General features: G+C 48.0%; 1 protein-coding gene across 2 annotated transcripts in view; it reads left to right on the top strand.

Annotated features, from left to right (window-relative positions):
- LOC141050971 (uncharacterized) overlaps window positions 1-22,935 on the top strand; it is a 76,894-nt gene that overhangs the window by 31,955 nt on the left and 22,004 nt on the right. The window contains exons 1-4 of one of the 2 annotated variants that reach the window (XM_073547735.1): window positions 20,880-21,393; window positions 21,523-21,702; window positions 21,786-21,909; window positions 21,993-22,090. In XM_073547735.1, the coding sequence (XP_073403836.1) occupies window positions 21,214-21,393; window positions 21,523-21,702; window positions 21,786-21,909; window positions 21,993-22,090 (582 nt within the window). In that variant the 5' untranslated portion in view covers window positions 20,880-21,213. Of the gene's footprint in view, window positions 1-14,609; window positions 14,620-20,879; window positions 21,394-21,522; window positions 21,703-21,785; window positions 21,910-21,992; window positions 22,091-22,935 lie in introns of those variants that run through there. The other variant, XM_073547736.1, reaches the window with a different exon arrangement.

Below are 22,935 nucleotides of genomic sequence, written 5' to 3'. Positions count from 1 at the left end.
AAGTGGGACCCCATATGCTAACATTGTAAAATCACACATTTAGGTTACATTACACGAGCAGGATGCGGATACAGGTGGCAGAGGGGCCTGTGCTGGCACTGTGGTCCCCATATTCAGGGGCCTTATATCAGCTGCCACTATTAGCATTACACAGGAGCATTGCTAGGGTCAGAAAAGATTGGGGGGGCCCAAGCAGATAACACAGCAGGGCTCCCAACTGTCCTGGATCCAGCGGGACAGTCCTGATTTTGACACTCCTACCTGCGGGATTGTAGTTTTCCCCACACTGCAAATCAGCCGCCATGCCCACCTGTCATTTCAGAAGGGACAATCAATACAATTCCCTCTATGCACAGCACACTGCAGAACAGAAGGATGTTTGCTTTGTCTAGAGTATGTTTAAGGCCACGTTCACACGTTGAGTTTTCGGTCAGTATTTCACATCAGTATGTGCAAGTCAAAACCAGGAGGTGAGAAATCCAGAAGTGGTGACGTGTTTCTACTATACTTTTCCTCTGATTGTTCCACTGCTGTTTCTGCATTACAAATACTGATGTGAAATCCTGACCGTGTGAACGAGACCTAATAGTTTAATTCACCAAAACCACTTAAAAAATTGCAGCGAAAAATACCGTTGCAATATCTGCAGCTTTCTTTCTTACATTCTTTCATTGCTTTCTACGGGTGAAAACACACTGAAAGAAGTGACACGCTGCAGATTTAAAAAGTGCTACAGTTCTGAAATTCAGTCAGAAAAAAAACAAGCGCATGCAGGAGATTTCGGATATCTCATATTTTGCTGGCACTTTAAAAAGCAGCTTTTGGCCACGTTCATATGCAGAATTTTTGTAGCTTTTTCTTCTGCAAATAAGAAGTTTACAGCATTTTACAGCACAAGCAAAGACTGAGATTTTCAGAGATCTCCTGCACACCCTTTTATTTTCTCCTGACTGAATTTCACAACTGCAGCATGTCACTTCTTTCAGCAATTTTTTTCACCCATAGAAAGCAATGAAAAAGTTTTAGAAAAGCTGCAAATGTCGCAACGTTGTTTTTCGCTGTGTTTTTGGTGAATAAAACTAACTTTATTAAACATGTACTGTAGACAAAATGAATACTATACAAAAAAAAAAAACAGCAAAAGCTCTAAGGGTATGTGTCCACAATCAGTAAACTCTGGATGCTGCGTACATCCGCAGCATCCAACCCGCAGCAGCCAGATGTTACAGCATAGTGGATGGGAGTTCTAGAAATTCCATGTCCACTATGCATGCACATACGCCCGCACATCACCCGCAGAGACGGACATGCAGCACGACTCTCCAGACTGCAGCATGTCTATTTATCTTGCATAGATGAGAGTCTCCACAAGAGAAATCTCACCCCTACAATGTATTGGGTGCGGTGATTCCACACATTTCAATGAACACATGCTGCATCACCTGCGTTCAAAAGATGGCAGCACTTTAGACAGAGCACATGTCTGCTGCGGCCAAAGTGCTGCCATTTCTGGATCGTCTGCACATACCCTAAAAAATGGGTGTTTTGAAAGCAGTGTTTTACTGCCAAGAGAGCAGGCTTTGGCTGCAAAAAAACAAAAACGCTGATTCCTATGCACACCTGTACTATATATGTGTATGGTTTACCCTTATTATTTCACATGGGAATTCATTTATTTCTATATCATAAATCCCCTGAATCAGCAGACAATATCCCTGTCTTGTGTCACGCAGACAGTAGTGACAGGAGGTCGCCCTGTCACGTTACAAGCAGGGATTAGTGACTGCGGTCAGAGCTGATGCTGATCGCTGCTGTATGTGGCTGTGAATCCTGATCCTGCAGCAATCAGCACAGAGCTCTGGGACCACAGTGAGTAAATCACTGCTCTCTGACCTGTTATTGCTGCTCTTACCAGTTTCTGTTGCTTCACTTAGGCATATCCATTCTCAGGACAGTGCTAGGAGCTGCCATGATCAGGATTCGGAAGGAGACAGAGCTGCAGGCATCTCCTGGCTGTCACTGTGCTGTAATCGCCCCTCCCCCTCACTCTCAACTTTTAACCTGACTGCAGAGAGAAAGAAACAGGGGGGCTCAAGGGGCTTTGCGAGACAGACGCTCTGGACTTCAGAGCAATGCACAGCATTATTCACTGCTGTACACCCTCTGGGCTCTTCATAAATGGACTGCAGATGCAGGGGGCCCCCTTTGTAGGTGGGGGCCCCAGGCATCTGCCTCGCCTGCCTGGTCCAAACGCCGGCCCTGCTAGCTCCTTCTTTTCAAAATCCTCTCACCCATCCTGCTCCAGCTCCAACTCCAGCCTCCGAGCCTATGGAGGTCGACTGCATCAAGTTGGATGAGCGAGAACGTGGAGAGAGTGGCCAAGAAACTGTGCCTTTACTGTGGGAGTGCTACTCATTTTCGCCGTCAATGTCCCAAGAGGCTGGAAAAGTTCTCCGCCTAGGTCAGGTAAGAGAGGCCTCCCTAGGTATGAATGACTCCTCTCTACCTTTCACTGTGCCCATACAGGTATTGACCAGAGACGGGAGATTTTCAGAGATGGCGTACTTGGACTCCGGTTCAGCAGGTAACTTTGTGCAGCAAGCTGTGGCCTATCGGTTTGGCATTCCTGTTGTTCCCTTGCAGCATCCCCATCTTATCACCTCCGTGGATGGAAGACCCTTGCAAGACTCTGTTCTAAGCATCACTGAGGAGGTGGAAATTCAGATCGGAGCTCTTCATAAGGAAAGGATCGCCTTCTTTGTGCTAACGAATCTTTCTCCTTTTCTGCTAGGTCTTCCTTGGCTTCGCACCCATGAACCAGTTCTGGATTGGCGGACAGGGGATGTTCTTCGTTGGGGTCAATTGTGTCATCTGCACTATCTTTCATCAGTACAGCCCGGCAACACTCTGCGACCTCCTCCAGCCCTACCCGGGTTACCTTCGGCCTACTGTTTTTTTGCGGACATGTTTGACAAACAAGAGGCGGAGACTTTACCAGCACACAGGTCTTATGCTGCCCAATTGATCTCATTCTAGGTTCTACTCTTCCCAGAGGGCGGATCTACCCTTTGTCACCTGTTGAGACTCAGGTTATGTCAGACTACATCAAGGAAAATCTGTCTCAGGGGTTCATCCAGAAATCTTCCTTTCCAGCTGGAGCAGGTTTCTTCTTTGTGAAAAAGAAGGGTGGGTCTTTGCATCCATGCATCGACTATCAAGGTCTGAATGCTATCACAGTGAAGAATAAGTATCCTCTGCCTCTCATTCCAGAACACTTCGATCATCTTCAGGGATATAGGATCTTCATCAACCTGGACGTCCGGGGGACCTACAATCTTGTTAGGATCCATGCTGGGGATGAGTGGAAGACCGCCTTTAACACTTGTGACGGTCACTACGAATACTGGATTGTTACAGGTTGGCGGAACGCACCAAATAATAAAGATGGAATAATATATGAGGTGCGTTCGCAGCCCGGGGCCCACCGTGGAGAGGTGACAAACTGCAGCTAAGCAATGAGGAGAGAGGTGCGTAGGGGAAAGCCGGACACCGGTGGGTAACAACTGACCCGGTGTTTGCTGGAACGAACTCCGTTACCTCACATAGTTCGTACCAGCCGGTGAACAAATGAAGACCTGTTAAGTTCACAGGTCACAGCAATGTGAACCACCGCTTGGAGCGGGTGCAATGTCTGCCCTGATGGACGCCACTAACCAGCTTGACAACTGAGCTGGAAACCCCACATATGGCGCACGGCACTACTCTGGGGGACGCTGCGGTAGCAGTGGTCCAGGAGGCCTGTACTGGCCGACGCCCCTGGGCGCTATAGAGTGATGAGCAGTTACACTGCGGCGCTAAGCAGTGTCAGAGCAACGGTACTGTCTCTGATTCCTAAACCCTAACTCATGAGTAATATCCAAGGAGGGGGAATCTTAATGAGTCAGTCACCAGTCTCATACATTCGTCATCACATATACACTAAACACTTTAGCCTCAGAGTCTATCATAGCGCATGGCGGGGTGGCCATGCGAACCTTTTATAGCCGTGTCCTTCCGGGACCTTCCTGACCCTCCTCATGGTCCAATCCGAACTGGGAAAGGACCTGAGCATGTGACTCCCGATCCCCAATGGGAGATCGTCCCATGAGCATGCTCAGTGGACCGAAGGAAGGACTTAGGCTCTGGAGTCTTTTGCTGCTGGCCAGACTGCATTGCCATAACTGGACCAGAGGTGGCAGCAACAACCGAGCCCACAATGCTGGTGTGAGCAGAACGCCGGGATCGAGGAGTCAGATGAGCAGGCTCCACTGTGGCTGAAGAAGAATGGGAGACTGTCGACGGCAAGGCTCAGGATTCCCGCTGTGCAGTGCCCGGAACCCGATGCCTAACATCACCCCCCCTCCTAGGGCCCCCTCCCATCTGAGCCTCGCTGCGCTCAAATGCCACAATAAGGAGCAGGGTGCGGATATTCTCCACTGGCTCCCAGGTCCGAGTCTCTGGACCATGACCCTTCCAGTCCACCAAATAAAACTTTTTGCCACGCACTACCCTGCATCCCACGATGGCGTTGACCTCGAACTCGTCCGAAGACAGGTCTGACGTCCCGGCAGATGACTCGGAAAACCGGGACAAGTGAGCAGGCTTAAGGAGGGACACATGAAAGGTGTCTGAAATGGCCAAATGAGGAGGAAGGGCCAGGCGATAGACCACAGGATTGACCTGCTCCAGGACCTTGAAGGGACCAATGTAGCGTGGCGCAAACTTGGTGGACTCGGCCCACAGCCTGATATTACGGGCAGAGAGCCACACCAAGTCACCAGGGGCAAAAGTCGGAGCGGGACGCCGATGCGTGTCGGCGGACGCCCTCATTCTCTTCTTGGAGGTCCGAATGGCATCCTGAGTGCGGTCCCAAATGTCGCGAGCCTCCACTGCCCAGTCTGCCACCCTGGAATCAGTGGATGACACAGGCATAGGGACAGGGACGCGTGGATGCTGGCCATAATTAAGGAGGAACGGGGTCTGACCGGTGGAATCAGCTACTGCGTTATTCAGTGTAAATTCTGCTCACGGTAATAAGGATGCCCAGTCATCCTGTCTGGCCGAGACAAAATGTCGCAGGTATGTGACCAGAGTTTGGTTAGCTCTCTCAACCACCCCGTTCATCTCGGGGTGATAGGCGGAAGACAAATTTAGCTCAATACTGAGCAGACTGCAGAGCTCCCTCCAAAACCGAGACGCGAACTGGAGACCCCGATCACTTACTATCTTGTCCGGCATACCGTGCAAACGAAATACATGTTTAATGAACAACGCAGCTAGACCTCGAGCGTAAGGAGGCCGCGCGAGTGGCACCAGATGCACCATTTTAGAAAAATGATCGGTGACCACCCAGATGACCGTGCTGCCGCTGGATTTGGGCAGGCCGACCACAAAATCCATGCCGACCATCTCCCAGGGTCTGTCTGCCACCGGCAAGGGGTAAAGTAGCCCAGACGGTCTCTGCCTAGAGGACCTGTTCCGAGCACAGGGGACGCATGCCCGAATGTATTCTCTCGTGTCCTGAGCCATATGTGGCCACCAATAAGTCCTTGCCAGGAGTTCCGTGGTCCGCTTCGTTCCAAAGTGACCGCCCAGCCTAGACGCGTGAGCCCACGAGAGAACCTCTGGCCACAGGCAGGAGGGAACAAAGGTCTTGCCTGGTGGCGCTGACTCAAGAGTGACTGGGGCCACGGTCCTCAGCCTCTCAGAGGGGACGATTAGCCAAGGTTCCACCTCCTCCTCCTGCGCTAACACCACTGAGTGAGAGAGGGCATCAGCCCGGATGTTCTTCTCACCAGACAGATAGGGCAGGGTGAAGCGGAAACGGGAGACGAAAAATGACCACCTGGCTTGGCGAGAGTTCAGCCGCTGTGCTGTCTGCAAGTACACTAGGTCTTTATGGTTGGTGTACACCTGAAAGGGAAACCGAGCTCCCTCCAGGAGATGTCTCCACTCGGAGAAGGCCAACTTCATTGCCAGCAGCTCCATGTCCCCGATGGAGTAGTTTCTCTCCGCCGGTGAAAAGGTCTTTGAGAAAAAGAAGCAGGGGTGCTTCCGACCTTGGGCATCCTTCTGGAAAAGGACTGCTCCTGCACCGACGGACGAGGCATCTACCTCTAGGATAAAAGGTTTATCCACATCGGGACGATGGAGGATAGGAGCGCCAGCAAAATGGGTCTTGAGGGCAGAGAAGGCCGTGGAGACCTGTTCCGACCAAACCTTGGGATTGGATCCCTTTTTGGTGACGGCGACCAAGGGAGCCACCAGGATAGAGAAGTGGGGAATGAACTGACGGTAATAATTAACGAACCCCAAAAAATGCTGTACCGCTTTAAGAGAGTGGGGTTCCTGCCAGTCCATTACGCCTGCAGTTTGGCAGGATCCATAGCCAACCCCTGGGCCAAGATGATATAGCCCAGGAATGGCAAGGACTCCTGCTCAAACTGACACTTCTCCAACTTGGCGAAGAGAGAATTCGCCCGCAAGCGGTCGAAGACCTTGCAGACGTCTCTCCGGTGAGAGGCCAAGTCTGGAGAGAAGATAAGAATGTCATCTAGATAGACCACCACCGAGGTGGAGCGCATATCTCGAAAGACATCATTCACGAAGTCCTGGAAGACGGCTGGGGCATTGCAGAGGCCGAAGGGCATGACCAGATACTCATAGTGGCCATCCCTGGTATTAAAGGCCATCTTCCACTCATCCCCCTCACGAATGCGTATCAGGTTGAAAGCCCCCCGTAGATCTAGCTTAGTGAAGATCTGGGCCCCATGCAACCTGTCGAACAACTCAGATATCAAGGGAAGAGGGTACTTGTTTTTGACGGTTATTGCGTTAAGACCCCTGTAGTCAATACAAGGGCGTAGCTCTCCACTCTTCTGTACGAAGAAGAACCCCGCCCCCGCTGGTGACACCGACTTCCTAATAAACTCCCTTGCCAGGTTCTCCCTGATGTATTGTGACATGGCCTCCGTCTCCGGGAGAGACAGGGGATACACGCAACCACGAGGAGGCAACGCATCTGGCAAAAGGTCTATAGGATAGTCATAGGGACGAGGCGGAAGAGTCTCTACAGATTTTTTAGAGAACACATCCGCGTACTGCTGATAGTGCCTTGGGAGTGCGGAGAGATCCGCAGGGACCTCAGAAGGTGCTACCCGAACGCAGTCCCTCACTCACCTATCCTCACAGGACTTGCTCCAACCCAGTATTCTCCCCGAGGACCACTCTATATGGGGATAGTGGCAACGCAGCCAGGGAACCCCTAGGAGAACCTGGTCGTTGCCCTCGGGCATAATGAGAAGAGGCAACGTCTTATGGTGGGACGGCGAGAGCGAGAGCCTAAGGGGAGCTGTCTGGTGTGTAATTTGAGATGGTAAGGTTGAACCGTTCACCACCCTAATGGTCACAGGATGAGGAAGTGGCACCAAAGGAACTGCGTGCCGTTGAGCGAAGGCCAAGGACATAAAATTTCCCTCCGCTCCGGAGTCCACGCAGACCTCTACCTCCGAGGTGGAAGCACCGCTCTCTAACGTCTGTTGTGAGTTCATTTTCCCCTTCACCATTGAAGTCTGATGAACTCCCTCTTCTGGTGAAGGAAGGTAGTGAGGCTGATTACCAAGCACCTGAGCTGGATGATGATGACTGGGTGACGGGAATTGCTGACTGGATATAAGGCAGCCGACGCCCTTCTTCCTTGCTGGTGATCTCTCTAAGGGATTCTAGGAGACCAGTCTGATTCCTGCTCCTCAAAAGCTAAGTTTTCTGCTCTGCTTGTTGCATTTGTGTTTTGGTTTTGTTTTGCCTTGTTTTTCTGGATTTCTGCCATTCCCTGCTGGGGTGAGCTGAATTCCTTTTTGCTCTGTCTTCAGAAGATACTGCTGATATAGTCTTTTTGAAGCCTAGCGTCTTCAGGGCTTTTTTCCCTATCAGCCTGTTGGCTCTTGTTTTGATAGGATTTTGGCAGATTGCAGACAGCAGCTTTCCTATCCTGTCCTATTTAGTTAGCTTGGGCCCCATCATTTGCTCAGCCTATCTTTCTATCTGTGTGAGTGTTTTTTCATCTTGCTTCACCGTCATTATATGTTGGGGGCTGCCTATTGCTTTGGGGTCTGCTCTGGGGCAGTTTAGATTTCCCTTTCTGTCTTTAGGCTATTTAGTTCTCCGGCTGTGATCGAGGGGTCTAGGGCACCGTAGGAACCCCCCACGGCTACTGCTAGTTGTTGTTGATAGGTTCAGGGGTCTGCAATCCGATAGCTGCCAACTTCTCTGGTTTTCTGGACTTAGCTAGTATTTCTGTTTTTGCCTCCTACGGTGACTCATTCATAACAAACGTCCCTCTAAAGGACAGTTTGGAGGAGAAATTTCCAGTGTCTAGTAGGCCTCCTCTGACTACCACTAGATGCGGCCATTTCCCGACCGCTGAGGGCACCTGTTGGCCAGGTGACCAGGCTGTCGACACTGGAAACAGTGTGGAGGTTCACACCGGGCGAGACCTGGAGCCGGTGCGAGACACCTCCATGGCCTCTGGAGGTATGACTCCCAGATCAGGTGGGTCCAGAGGTTTAGAGAAGGCGGGTGCCAACCTAAACCTTGGTCTGGCCTGAGAACGCTCCAACCCGCGCTCCGTAGAATGGAGATCTATGTGGGTGGAGACGGTAATCAGCTCCTCCAGACTTACGGGAACCTCCCTGGTCACCAGAGCATCCCTGACGTGCTCCGCCAAACCTCACCAGAACACAGGGATGAGTACCTTATCAGGCCATTCCAGCTCGGAAGCCAATGTCCGGAAGTGGACGGCATAATGGCTGACCGAGAGGGAACCCTGTGTTAATGCCAACAACTGAAGAGAGGTGTGTGTGACCCATGGCCCCGAAAAGACCTGTTTCAGGGACGTCAGGAACTGGGTGGCACTCAGAACCATGGGGTCACCACGCTCCCACAGTGGAGTGGCCCATTCCAGAGCCCTGCCCGACAGAAGGGAAATGATGAACCCCACCTTAGCCCGTTCTGAGGGGAATCACGTGGCCAGTAGCTCAAGCTGGATCGAGCACTGGCTCACGAAACCCCTACAGGCGGCGCTATCACCCGAGAACTTGTCGGGCAACGGGAAACGGGACAACGTCGGGGCAGGGATGGATGTGGAGGCGCGGGAGACAGCCTCTGCCACTGCCTGGACACCGACTGCAGTGATGTCCGCAGCTGAGGCTGAGCACTCGAGAGCTGAAAACCTGCCCTTCAGCTACTGGACATATTGCTGCAGGCGCTGCTCGTCCGTCATTGCTAGCCAGACCCTGGCGCTATGATAATGTTACAGTCTGGCGGAACGCACCAAATAATAAAGATGGAATAATATATGAGGTGCGTTCGCAGCCCAGGGCCCACCGTGGAGAGGTGACAAACTGCAGCTAAGCAATGAGGAGAGAGGCGCATAGGGGAAAGCCGGACACCGGTGGGTAACCACTGACCCGGTGCTTGCTGGAACGAACTCCGTTACCTCACATAGTTCGCACCAGCCGGCGAACAAATGACCTGTTAAGTTCACAGGCCACAGCAATGTGAACCACTGCTTGGAGCGGGTGCAATGTCTGCCCTGACGGACGCCACTAACCAGCTTGACAACTGAGCTGGAAACCGCACATACGGTGTACAGCGATACTTTGGCGGACGCTGCAGTAGCAGTGGTCCAGGAGTCCTGTACTGACCGACGCCCCTGGGCGCTAAAGAGTGATGAGCAGTTACACTGCGATGCTAAGCAGTGTCAGAGCAACGGTACTGACTCTGATTCCTAAACCCTAACTCATGCGTAATATCCAAGGAGGGGGAATCTTAATGAGTCAGTCACCAGTCTCATACATCCGTCATCACACATACACTAAACACTACAGCCTCAGAGTCTATCATAGCGCATGGCGGGGCGGCCATGCGAACCTTTTATAGCCGTGTCCTTCCAGGACCTTCCTGACCCTCCTGATGGTTCAATCCGAACTGGGAAATGACCTGAGCATGTGACTCCCGGTCCCAAATGGGAGGTCGTCCCATGAGCATGCTCAGTGGACCGAAGGAAGGACTTAGACTCTGGAGTCTTTTGCTGCTGGCTAGACTGCATTGCCATAACTGGACCAGAGGTGGCAGCAGCAACTGAGCCCACAATGCTGGTGTGAGCAGAACACAGGGATCGAGGAGTCTGCTGAGCAGGCTCCACTGCGACTGAAGAAGAATGGGAGACTGTCGACGGCAAGGCTTGGGATTCCCGCTGTGCAGCGCCCGGAACCTGATGCCTTACACCAGATAATGCCTTTTGGGCTAAGTAATGCACCCGCAGTATTTCAGGAGTTCGTAAACGACATTTTCCGTGACCTTCTCTACGTCTGTGTAGTCGTCTATCTGGATGATATCCTGGTGTTTTCTCCAGATCTTCCTACTCACAGAAGAAATGTCCATCAGGTCCTTCAACGAATGAGAGATAACCGTTTGTATGCCAAATATGAGAAATGCCACTTTGAACGGAACTCTCTGCCCTTCCTGGGTTACATCGTCTCTGACACGGGTCTCGAAATGGGTCCTGAGAACATGTCAGCTGTTCTTAAGTGGCTACGTCCTGTTAGAATCAAAGCCATTCAGCGATTCCTAGGGTTTACCAACTATTACCGGGAGTTTATCCCTCATTTCTCGGATCTGAACAAACTTCTCACTGCCTTGACTCAAAAGGGATCTGATCCTAAAGAGTGGCCTCCTGAGGCGGAGTCTTCCTTTCTGTCCCTCAAACAGGTCTTCGCCACTGCTCTGGCACTCCATACACCAATGGCTAATAAGCAGTTCTTCGTGGAGGTGGACGCTTCCTCTTATGGAGCTGGGGCCATGCTCATGCAGAAGCTTCCTTCTGGGAGGATAGTGACTTGTGGATTCTTCTCCAGGACATTTTTGCCCTGTGAGCGCAACTACTTCATCAGAGACAGGGAACTGTTGGCCTTCAAACTAGCATTGGAGGAATGCAGTCCATCCAGTCATTATCTACACCGACCATAAACATCTGTCCTATCTTCATTCAGCCCAGAGGCTTAACCCCCACCAGGCTTGATGGTCATTATTTTTCGCACTGTTCGACTTCCAACTCCACTTCCATCCAGCTGAGAAAAACATTAAGGCTGACGCCTTTTTCAGCTCTTTTATCTCGGATGACCAAGATGAGGAACCTTGCCACATTATTGAACCATCTAGAACGATCACGGTAGCTCCAGTCTGGCTGTTGCAACCGCCTCTGGGTAAGACATTCCTCCCAGTTCCGGACATGAAACGTGTCCTGTTGTGGGGGCATTCTTCTAAACTTGCCGGCCATGCGGGACTGAGAAGACATTGCAGTTGATTTTGCGGCACTACTAGTGGCACAAGATGCGTCTAAATGTAAGCAATTTTGTTGCCGCAATAAAACTCCCAAGAGGCTTCCTACTGGGAGTCTTCTCCCTCTTTCTGTAGCATCTGCCCCCTGGGGGCACATCACAATGGATTTCATCCAGTATCTTCTGGCTGTACCGTGATATGGGTCGTGGTGGATCGATTTTCCAAGATGGGTCACTTTATTCCTTTGTTCAGGCTTCCATCAGCACCGAAACTGGCGGAGTTGTTCGTTCAACATGTTTTTCGTCTTCATGGTTTAGCTCTCTACATTGTGTCCAACAGGGGAGTGCAGTTCGTGTCCCGGTTCTGGCGATCCCTCTGCAAGCAGCTGGATGTTTCCTTAGATTTCTCTTTGGCTTACCATCCGCAATCCAATGGTCAAGTGGAGTGGGTGAACCAGGTACTCACAAACTATCTACTCCACTTCGTTAACACTCACCCCCGCGACTGGGTTGCTCTGTTGGCTTGAGCAGAGTTCTCCTATACTAACCATGTCGGTAAGTCGTCTTCCAAGTCTCCATTCTTTGTTGTTTACTGGTGTCACCCTAGAACTCCGACTCCTTCGAACACTTGGTCCAGTAATCTTGTAGCTGAAAATCTAGCTAGAGATTTCTTCAAGATCTGATCAGAGACCATTTGAAGTACTCCTTAAACCTGACGTTACTTCCAGGATTCTGGTATTATTCCTTCTCCTGTCTCTGCTGGCGATGTCTTCGAGGTCAAAGCCATACTTGACATGAAACGAAGAGGGATCAAGACACTGTTCTTGGTCGACTGGAAGGGTTTTGGTCCAGAAGAGCGGTCTTGAGAGCTGAGAGAGAATATTAATGCTCCCCGTCTTATGCATTAGTTTTTGGCTGGCTTGAAAAGATGGGGACATAAAGGAGGGGGGTACTGTAACACTCCTGCCAGTGATTCCCGTCCCCAGGGTTCTGGGTGATCGGGTTCTGCATGCCCACAGGTTTTCCTCTGCCCCCCACAGCCTGCCTTGCCCTGTCCGCGCTCCCACTGTGTCTTCCCTGGCTACGGTTATGTCCCAGCGTGTCTCCTCTGCTGCTTCACTTCCTTGTTCCGGGTTCCTGGATCTCCTATTTCCTTCCCATTTTGTTCGGCTAGTTCTCCTGGGTCAGACCCTCTGGTCTTGGAACCGCTCCACTAGAGCCACCTCGGTTGTGCTGGAGCAATCCCTGTATAGGGGTCTGCTCGCTGGCACTCTCTGAGGTATTCAGTGTTTCGGTCCAGGGAGTTCCTCCCAGTAGGTTATCCTGCTTGAACTTCAAATAAAATCTTGCAATTTATCTGACGACCTTGTCTGGCCAGTTCCTTGGGTTCAGCTTCCACAGGGTTCTCTGTGGACTAGTGGGTTCACTAACCTTCCCCGCCTGCCTTGGCGTGACACAGTGGTTCAGGGTCTTCAATGGCTTCGTGCTCACAATTCTATTTTTTACTGGGAGGAAGGTGATATTGTCAGGTGGTCCTTAAGGTGTAGGTCTCACTGTATACCCATTCTGTCACAGATGGTGGGCTCTGCCTTGCGGATCCCTTAGTACTTGGTGGAGTTCCCACATGTGTTTTCTGAGGAGGGCACACGGAAGCTACCGCACATAGAACTTATGGTTGCTTCATCCAACGTAATAAGTGGGCGAAATTGCCTAAGGGAGGAAGTAGTGTAGATGACACACCTTCTGGCACACGATACAGGTGCTGTCTGCTGTTTGATTTGGAGCTTGCGCTTTGACAAGTGGAAATTACGTACATGGCGTCTGAGACCTGGGCATTTCTTTATAATGTAAAAGGTGCCCACAAATTGGGTCATACACAGGTGAGAGTACGGACCTCCTTACCAGACTACTAGATCACCTGATGAATCCCAGTGAGGGAAGAAACACATTTGCAGGTGGTCTTCTGTCCTGCTAAGATCCCCCACATTGCCCTTAAAAATGGATGCATAATAGAGACATACATCTGCCTCTGCGTCCTGATGGGCCTTGTAAAGAGTTGATACCTTTTAATCTGGACCTTAACAAAACCTTGGGTGAGAAAGTTCCATTATCTATGTATATGACTAATTGGACACATGCATACAGTATCAAAATATGGTGCATGATACCTTTGGTTTTACAGTAGCTGCATGTCATGCACCTTGATTTGTGTATTTTTAGTATCCACCATACAGCTTCTTCTGCCTAAATGTAGTCTATACACACTGAAGTAGGTAGATCTGGTGGACTAACAGTTGATGTACACTTTGGTACACAACCACTTACCTCTACCATATGGAGTTTCTTGGTGTACTTGTACAGGGGTTTTAATGCTCTCCTGGACTCAACTGTGATTGATGTGGCAGATACCTATATGGTGCATATCACTCACCTGTTACTTGATACCTAAAACTTGCACAAAGTAATAAAGTATCCTGGCCCCAGGTGGTCCGATAGGTGAATAGGGGGTATTTTTATAGTTTTTACTAAATGCCTCCTTGGCTGTAGTGAGACAACACCAAGCAAGTAACTTGTTTTAAACAAGAGCAATGACCTCTTGTGGCTTACCCTCCTTGTGGAGTGTGTCAGTGACTGCCTTCTGGAAATCTGTCAAGTCAGCAGTCTTCCCCATGATTGTGGAGCCTACTGAAACAGACTAAGGGACCTTTTTAAATGCTTACGAAGCCTTTGCAGGTGTTTTTTGTTAATTATTCTAATTTACTGAGAAACTGACTTTTGGGTTTTCATTGGCTGTAAGCGATAATCATCAACATTAAGGGTATGTGCACACGTTGCGGATTTGTGTGCGGATCCGCAGCGGATTTGGCCCTGGGATCTGCAGCAGATTCTCATTCGGTGTACAGTACCATTATATCTGGAAACGCAGCGGTTTATTTTACCCAGCATGTCAATTCTTTGTGCGGATTCCGCAGCGTTTTTTGAGGATGGGTGTGATTGAGGCATGTTTGAAGGATAAGGGAAAGACACCATTTGTAAGTGAAAGGTTGAAGAGGTGTGTTAGAGATGGGATGAAGACTGTGGCCAAGTTAGGGTATGTGCACACGATGCGGATTCTGCTGCGGATCCGCAGCGGTTTTGGCCCTGCGGGTCCGCAGCAGATTTAGGTGCGTTGTACTGTACAGTACCATTGTTTTCAATGGTAAACTGGAAAACGCTGTGCACATGCCGCAGATTTTTCCGCGTGGATTTGCTGCGGTTTACAATCCGCAGCATGTCAATTTTTTTGTGCAGAACCGCTGCGGTTTCACACCTTATCCATTATGAGGTGTGAAACCGCAGGGCAAAACTGCAGGCAAATCCGCAGATAAACCGCAGGACTTTAGTCCTGCGGATTTATCTGCGGATTTTACTATAAAATCCGCACCACCAAAAAACTCTGTGTGCACTTACCCTTAGGGATGAGGTGGGACAGGAGTGGGTCAAGGGCACAAGTGGTGAGGTGTGATCTTGACAGAAGGGTGGAGATCTGATCTTCTGTCATGGTGGAGAAGCTGGCTTTTGCAGAACAGGGCTGAGCGGCTAAGAGGGGCATTGGGGGCTGCGGGCCAAAGTTTTGTCTGATCGTGTCGATCTTCTGCTGAAAGAAGGAGGCAAAGTCTTCAGCAGAAATCAGAGGAGAGGGAGGAGGTGCTGTGGAACGAAGTAGAGAATTGAAAGTGTTGAAGAGCTGTTTAGGGTTGTGAGACAGGGAGGATATGAGAGATGCGAAGTAAGTTTGTTTTGCGGCAGAGAGTGTGGGCTTAAAGCTGGCAAGGGACTGCTTGTATGCGTTGAAGTGCTCAGTAGAGTGGGTTCTCTTCCATCTCCGCTCAGCGATCCTGGAAACCTGTCTCAGTTCTTTGGTCAGGCTGGTCAGCCAGGGCTGCCTGTTGATTGTTCGAGTTTTGCTCTGCGTGAGGGGGGCAGCCGAAACAAGTGTTGCTGTTATTGTGGTGTTATAAAAAGTGGCAGCAGCATCTGTGTCATGAAGGGAAGCTATGTCTGTGAGAGGGAGAAGGGACTCAGAGAGTGATTGTAAATTGAGGTGTGGCTCTACACCCCGTACACACGCGGCTCTGCTCTGTACACCCCGTACACACACAGCTCCACTCCGTACACCTCGTACACACACGGCTCCGCTCCGTACACCTCATACACACACGGCTCCGCTCCGTACACCTCGTACACACACGGCTCCGCTCCGTACACCTCGTACACACACGGCTCCGCTCTGTACACCTCGTACACACACGACTTTGTTACAGGATTACATCCACACTGTAAACCCCTCCTGACCCCACACTGTACACCTCATACACGGCTTTACTCCGTACACCTTGTACACTCACGGCTCCGCTCCGTACACCTCGTACACACACGGCTCTGCTACATCCACCCTGTAAACCCCTCCTGACCCCACACAGAAACTTCCCCTCATTCAGCACCATGACAACCAGCACAGCAGAGTCCTTCATACACTGAGGCCCCTGATCATGTGACCCCTGACTCCTCCCCTCCTGTGACCTCATCCCAGGTCCTGTGCGCACAGAGCAGCCATATATGTGGTGTGCGGCTCTGCAGGTGGAGGTAGGTGCTGGAGATTCCCCATTACTGGGCTGCACAGGGGACATTAACCCCCTCAGTGCTGCGGTCACATTCCAGGAGACAGAACGTGTTCCTGTCTATATCAGGGTCTCTGTCTGTATTGGATTACTTCCCTCCTGACGTCGCTCCCTGCTCTGTTACTGTACAGTCTCCATAATGGCAGTCGCCCGCTCTGTGTTGTCACTGTCAGGGGATTTTAACCCCTTAAGGGCTGAGCATCTTTGTACATTAATGACCAGGCCTTATTTTTTACATCTGACCACTGTCACTGTATGAGGTTATAGCTCTGGAACGTTTCAACAGATTCCAGTGATTCCATCTTTTCATGACGTGTCAGGCTACTTTCACACATCAGGTTTTTTCCGACAGGCAGGATCCGGCTATTTTTGGAAAAACCGGGTCCGGCGAAATCAGGCTCCGGATCTGTTTTTCTCTCATTGAATTGTATTAGTGCTGGATCGTGCTGCATGGCCTTCCGTTTGTTCTGGCTTTTGCCGGATCCGGCAAAAATTTTGTTTCCGGCATCTGGAAAAAAAAATTCTCTAGTAACGTTTTTTGTCTGCGGTGAAAAATCGGATAGCTCCGGATCCGGCGCTTCTGGCTTTTTACCACAATGGAAGTCTATGGGCTGCGGATCCAGAAAAAGACGGATCCGGCCACCAGATCCGTTTTTTTAAGTCTGCGCATGCTCAGATCCAATTGGCCTGCCCCCAGGGAACAGATATAAACCTGCTAGACGGATCCGGCATAAAAACGGATCCGTTTCTTCAGTTCTCCAAAATTTCCGCCGGATCCGGTTTTTCTAAAAATAGCCGGATGAGGAAAAAACCTGATGTGTGAAAGTTGCCTTAGATGTAATCTTAATGGTAAATTTAGGTCGATCTGATTTGCATTTATTCATGAAAATATCGAAAGTTTGACAAAAAAATGTGAAAATTTTGCAGTTTTCAAACTATGATTTTTTTTTTCATGCTCTTAAATCAGAGTCCTACCACGCAAAGCAGTTAATAACATTTCCCACATGTCTACGTCAGCATCATTTTTTAAACATAATTTTTTGAGGGGAAGTTAGGGTTAAAAGTTTATCATTCGTGATGAGCGAGCGCGCTGTGATAAGGTGTTATCCGAGAAAGCTCGTGTGCTAACCGTGGTTGAAAAATCTGTTTGACTCCCCGCTTCTGTTAGGTGATCCCCGCATGTGTTGCGGCTGTCGAGCAGCCACACGACAAGCAGCCGCGGCCACTCAAACATATTTTTCGAGCACGCCGAAGACACTCAGCGCCTGAGCATGATGGGATAACACTTTATCCGAGCACGTTTGCTCATCCCTATTTATCATCACTATTTACAAAACCATTTTTTTTAGAGACCACATCACATTTGTAGTGACTTTGGGCCACTTTATGTGACAGAAAATACCCAAAAGTGACACCGTTTACTGTAAAAAACTGCACCCCTCAAGGTGCTCAAAACCACTTCAAGAAGTTTATTAACCCTTCAGACACATCATTGTAATTAAAACAACGTGGAAGGAAAAAATGAAAATGTTTCTTTTGCCACAAAAATGTTGGTTTAGCTCCAATTTTTCATTTTCACAAGTGTAACAGGAGAAAATGAACCCTACAAATTGTTGTGCAATTTCTCCTGAGTACACAGATTCCCCCATATGTTGTCAAAAACTACTGTTTGGGAGCAGGGAAGGAGCACTGTTGGATTTTTCGAGCGCAAAAATGGCGTTTGCAGTGCTCCTGATGTGATTAAACAGTGGAAGCCCCCAAAAGTGACCTCATTTTGGAAGCTACACCCTCTCTCACCCCTTCACTGACTCACTGGGATTAAAGCAGCTGCGATTTTCATGGCCAACTACCACCACCTGTGGCACGCACAGAGAGGAGGTAATGACAAGCTTAGGAAGCAGGTACAAGACCCGGTGACCAGAGGGTTTTTCTGAACATCTCCATGGGACTCAGTTGATCGGTGGATCCAAATCCTGGCTTCCTCAAATGTATCCATGGGGTCAGTGATGGTTAATAGAGCATATCTGTATTCTTTCAGCCGCTGCAGTGGTCCCCTAAGCTGGTATCCTGTAGAGTGTCAAATCTGTGTCTCTCGTGATGGAGGCTTGATGTCCTAGCTGCTGTCTTGTAGAGCATTCCTTGCTGTGGTTTTGTAAAGAGTCTCTGGTTCTTTGGATCTCTGGGTGTCTTGTTACAGAGGCATATCCCCTCTTATATGGTTCACAGGGGAAGGTGTGATGAGATTAATTTGCATTGTTTATTTAATCAATCTGCATAGCTCATCCTTTTCTGTTTTGCAAGTCATCAAACAAGCTTTCCTGGACAATTTGTAATCAACATATTAACAAACATCTATTGTTCAATTACCCTGTGTCTCTGTTATCCAGGATAACAACACAATTTGTTACAACAAACGTCAACTTAAAAGTCAATATTACAGGCTCATACGATCAATGTTTTCTTGACCAACCAAAGCAAACACATAAATTCAAAAGTCAACATATAGATAAGTCTAGGCCTCCTGGCTTACTTAAAATAGATGACTGGATAATTAAGATTAAATTCTGTGTCATCATGTTGCTCCTATCTTAATTAGCCGGATGTGATAGTCTTCCAATCATCCTCCACTTATCGGGGGACAGTCCATCAGCATGTCTTTAAGCACAGACACGAATGTAAGAGGTCTCACCTTCATGAAAACAAAACTTTGTATTTTCCAGTTTCCGCAAAGCATATTTTATGTCTTCCTTGCGATTAAATTTCACAAATAATTGACGAGAACTTACTCGTATCCATTGCGTCCACACATGGTGTCCTCTGCCACCTGTGGTTCCTGGATTAAATTCGATCGAATGTCGGGGGCCTGGTATTCAATCCGTAAATCTGGCACAGCACTTGTAGTTGCCGTTTATTGTTGCAGTTATTAATCCACTCTGGTCCTCTTCCTGAGGCAGACCTGGGGGGTGATGGACATAATGGCTTCTGAAACCTTCCTGTGTATGCCTCACCTATGGTCTGCTGGGTCTGTTTAGATGCCTCATTGGTTGTGGAGCCCTTGGATGGTGTCTACGAACACCAGTTCCCTGCAGCTCCCCTGGATCAGCCATACTGACTCCATGAGTGATTTACAGAAATGAGCAGCAATGGATGTTGTGAAGTGAAAATGTAAATATGCGATGCTCATGCTTCTGGAGACATGCACACTATAAATTGAGCTCTCTTCGCTACAGTAATGCCAAACATGTGGACGCTAACTGCGGTTTAAGCACACTGTGAGGCTCAGGAGGAGAGGACATTTGGATGTGGGAGTACAGATTTTTCTGGATTTCTTGTGGTGAGAGCCAAGTTACTTTTCCAGAGCTTTTGTGCTACCAGTAATGTAGACATCCACTATAATTCTGGTAACAGATGATGAACCTTGGTGAGGATTTGTTTTTTGTGGGTTGAGGAGAAGCTGTTGTTGGCATTTTGGGGTATAGAATATTTTTAATTACATTTATCCTGTGCTCTACGCTGAGCACTTACATCAGGGTTTCCATCTAAATCTACAAAATTTGTGATTCAAATGAAACCCCTAAAGGATTCATTCACTAATGAGGCAGCAGAGACACTCTGGACTATGTGTGGTTTCTATTCGGTGGTGTTTGGTTTTTAAGAGGTGCACAAAACCGTGGGAGACTGCACTTTTATGCATGCCTAAAAAGATGGGCACCACTGGATCATAGGCCAGTCCACACTGTCTCCATCTGCCCCATTGTAGGGAATCTACTGCCGGAGGTTCCTTCTGAATCACTGATTTCAGAGATTTACACAGAAACCGTGGTGTAAGTGCTCAGCGTAGAGAGCAGTATAAATGTGAGGCAAGCCTTACTGCAATCTTTGGGAGGCACAATGAATAAATCAGTAACGGGTCAAGAATTGGTTTTACTATTTTTTTATGGCGTTCCTTTTGCAGAATATGTGATTTGATGACTTTAATCTTCGGGTCTATGTAATTATAGAATTTCAAGATTGATATCAGCTTTTTTAAGTTCGGCTGCTATCATACACTAAAAACCTGTGTTTTTGTATACAAAGCTGTAAGTTTTGTATATTTCTGCCGACAGTCATGTGAGGCTTATTTTTTGCAGGACAAGTAAACGTTTTTATAGGCACCATTTTCGGACACAAGATTTTTTTTTATCGCTTTCTATTCCAATTTTTGGGAGGCAGAATGAACAAAAACCAGCAACTCGGAGATTTTTTTTTTATGCTGTTCACCTTGTGGTAAAAGTGATAAGGCAGCTTTATTTGTCGGGTCAGTACAATTAGAGTGATACCAAATTTATATATTTTTTCATGTTTTGTCATTTCTACACAATAAAATCAATTTTATAGAAAAAAAATATTGTTTTTGCAGTGATAAGATGACGTTTTCAGTTGCCATTGGTCTTTTTGATCGCGTTTTATTCAACATTTTTTTCCATCGGTATGATGAAAAACCATAATTTTATTGGCACCTTTTTTTTAACGGCGTTCACTGTAAGGGTTAACTAGTGTGTCAGTTTTATAGATGGGGCCATTCTGTAGTCGGCAATAAAAGAAAAAAGTGTCCTTTTTATTTTTACATAGATAAGAGTATTAATTGGTGTAATATTTTTTTATCTTTATTTTGTGTGGTTTTTTTTGTCTTAAAGGGGTTGTCCACTACTAGGACAACCTCATCCTGATCTAAATGTTTGGCACTGAAAAAATAAAAATAAAAAAAAAACAGCATGGAGTAGAATGGCTATTGCGTTTTTTTGCTTGCGTTTTTTCCCTGTGCACTCAATGGGTCAAAAAACAAGTTAAAAAGGAGCAAAGAATTGACATGCTGTGGGTTTAAACGAAGTGCAAATCCTGAAAGGAAAAATACTGATCATGTGCACGACACTTCAGGATTCTCATTGACTTTACTGGCATAAGGATTCCATAGCATTTTTGAGCCAATTTCACGAGGAAAAAAAACGCATCGTGTGCATACAGCCTTAAATTTCTTTGTTATTGCTGCTAGATTGGGGATATTATGTGATAAATCTCTATATGTGAATATAATTGTACTGTGTGTTATACCGGTGGCAGGACGGGGCCATGACTGGATGTAGTGATCATGTGAAGCCGGTAACAGCTCCGGAGATTTCTTACATGGGATCTTTATGATGTTACATCGTCATCTCCCCATTCAGGTCTCTACAATATCGGATCCTCTCAGTGGAGATCTTCTATATAAGAGAATTCTCCTGAGTGACCCTACAAGGATGGATAGGGACAGGGACAAGATGGCGGAGAGGATATTACACCTCACCCTAGAGATCCTCTTCCGGCTTACTGGAGAGGTGAGAGATTCTGATGACGTCACATTACATCATTCTTATCTATGGGAATAACAGATGGACAGAACTGGAGAGGTGAGGACTCTGGAAATGTCTGTAGTGAGGTTTATTAATGTGTCTCTCCATAACCAGGATTACACAGTAGTGAAGAAGACCTCTAGTGAGCGCTGTCAGGCCCCTGTGTCTGAGGGATGGGGAAGACCCCTGAGCCCAATCACGGGGTCTCCGCCTCACCCCCTGATACATGAGGACATCAATGACCAGAAGATCCTAGAACTCACCTACAAGATGATTGAGCTGCTGACTGGAGAGGTGACACGGCTGGGAATGCTGGGACATTATACAGTAATGCTATGGAGGGATCGGGGGGATGACGGTATCATTGTATGTGTCAGGTTCCTATAAGGTGTCAGGATGTCACTGTCTATTTCTCCATGGAGGAGTGGGAGTATTTAGAAGGACACAAAGATCTGTACAAGGACGTCATGATGGAGGTTCCCCAGCCCCTCACACCACCAGGTAATAGACAGGACTAAATACACACGGCCTATAATTATCTGTATGTAAAGAATGAATTCAGTCCCTGTATGTGTTTCCTCCAGTTCTATCCAGTGAGAAGACAACACCAGAGAGATGTCCCCGTCCTCTTCTTCCACAGGACTGTAAGCAAGAAGATCTCAAGGTTCCTCAGGATCATCAGGTAGATGGAGAGAAGGCGTCATGAACTCTCCCCTGTGATATGTAGAAGGTTTTGTGTTCAGTCTTGTTTTATCCACCAGTATTATACACTGAATGTCCAATTTCTTACTTGAAATTTGATTAGACATGTAACCCAGAAGTGTAATAGAAAATGATAATTTTTCAGTGTGAAACCACATTAGACTGGGAATATTGAGCACTTCAGCTAGGTAAGACCCAAATTTTGAAAAACTCTCAACTTCAAGAGGTTTTTTGTCAAAAGTACTGAGAATGTTGTGATCGAGGAACAAAATACATTGAAAGGGGGATCCTGTGGATGTAAACGACTTGTCGAGGAGGTTATCAATAATTGTGCTGAGGAGCAGGTAGTGCACTGTCTTGTAAATTTCAAATGAATGGAGCAATGGTGTCCAGCTAATACAGTCAGTGGTCCTTCTCACAGATGTTCTATAACACCAGATGAACAGTTCCAGTGCCACCATTATGTGAGGGTAATAGAAAGAAAAAGCTTAATTGAGTAAAAATGTTATCACTGATCAGTGAAAAACATTGTTTAGTCAGATGACTCCAGATTTCTGTTGCACCATGTATCCTTTCAGGTAGGTGTTGTCATTTCAGGCTGGTGCAGGTGGAGTAATGGCAGGGGATGGATGTTTTGACACTAGGGCCTACATAAGCACTTTGGCATTTTGGCCACTTCAATTCAGCTGTTTACCTTACGATAGCAGGACAATGTTCCATGACACAATGGTTCACTAGTCAAAGATTGATTCCAGGAACATTAGAGAGTTTTTATTGCTTCCCCGGCCTTCATAGTTCTCATATTTTAATTTTATAGAGCATCTC

The sequence above is a fragment of the Dendrobates tinctorius genome, unplaced genomic scaffold (genome assembly GCF_039654945.1).
Source record: "Dendrobates tinctorius isolate UK_male_01 unplaced genomic scaffold, ASM3965494v1 ptg000155l, whole genome shotgun sequence".
Lineage (NCBI taxonomy): Eukaryota > Metazoa > Chordata > Amphibia > Anura > Dendrobatidae > Dendrobates > Dendrobates tinctorius.
This window is presented reverse-complemented; position numbering and strand designations above follow the sequence as displayed.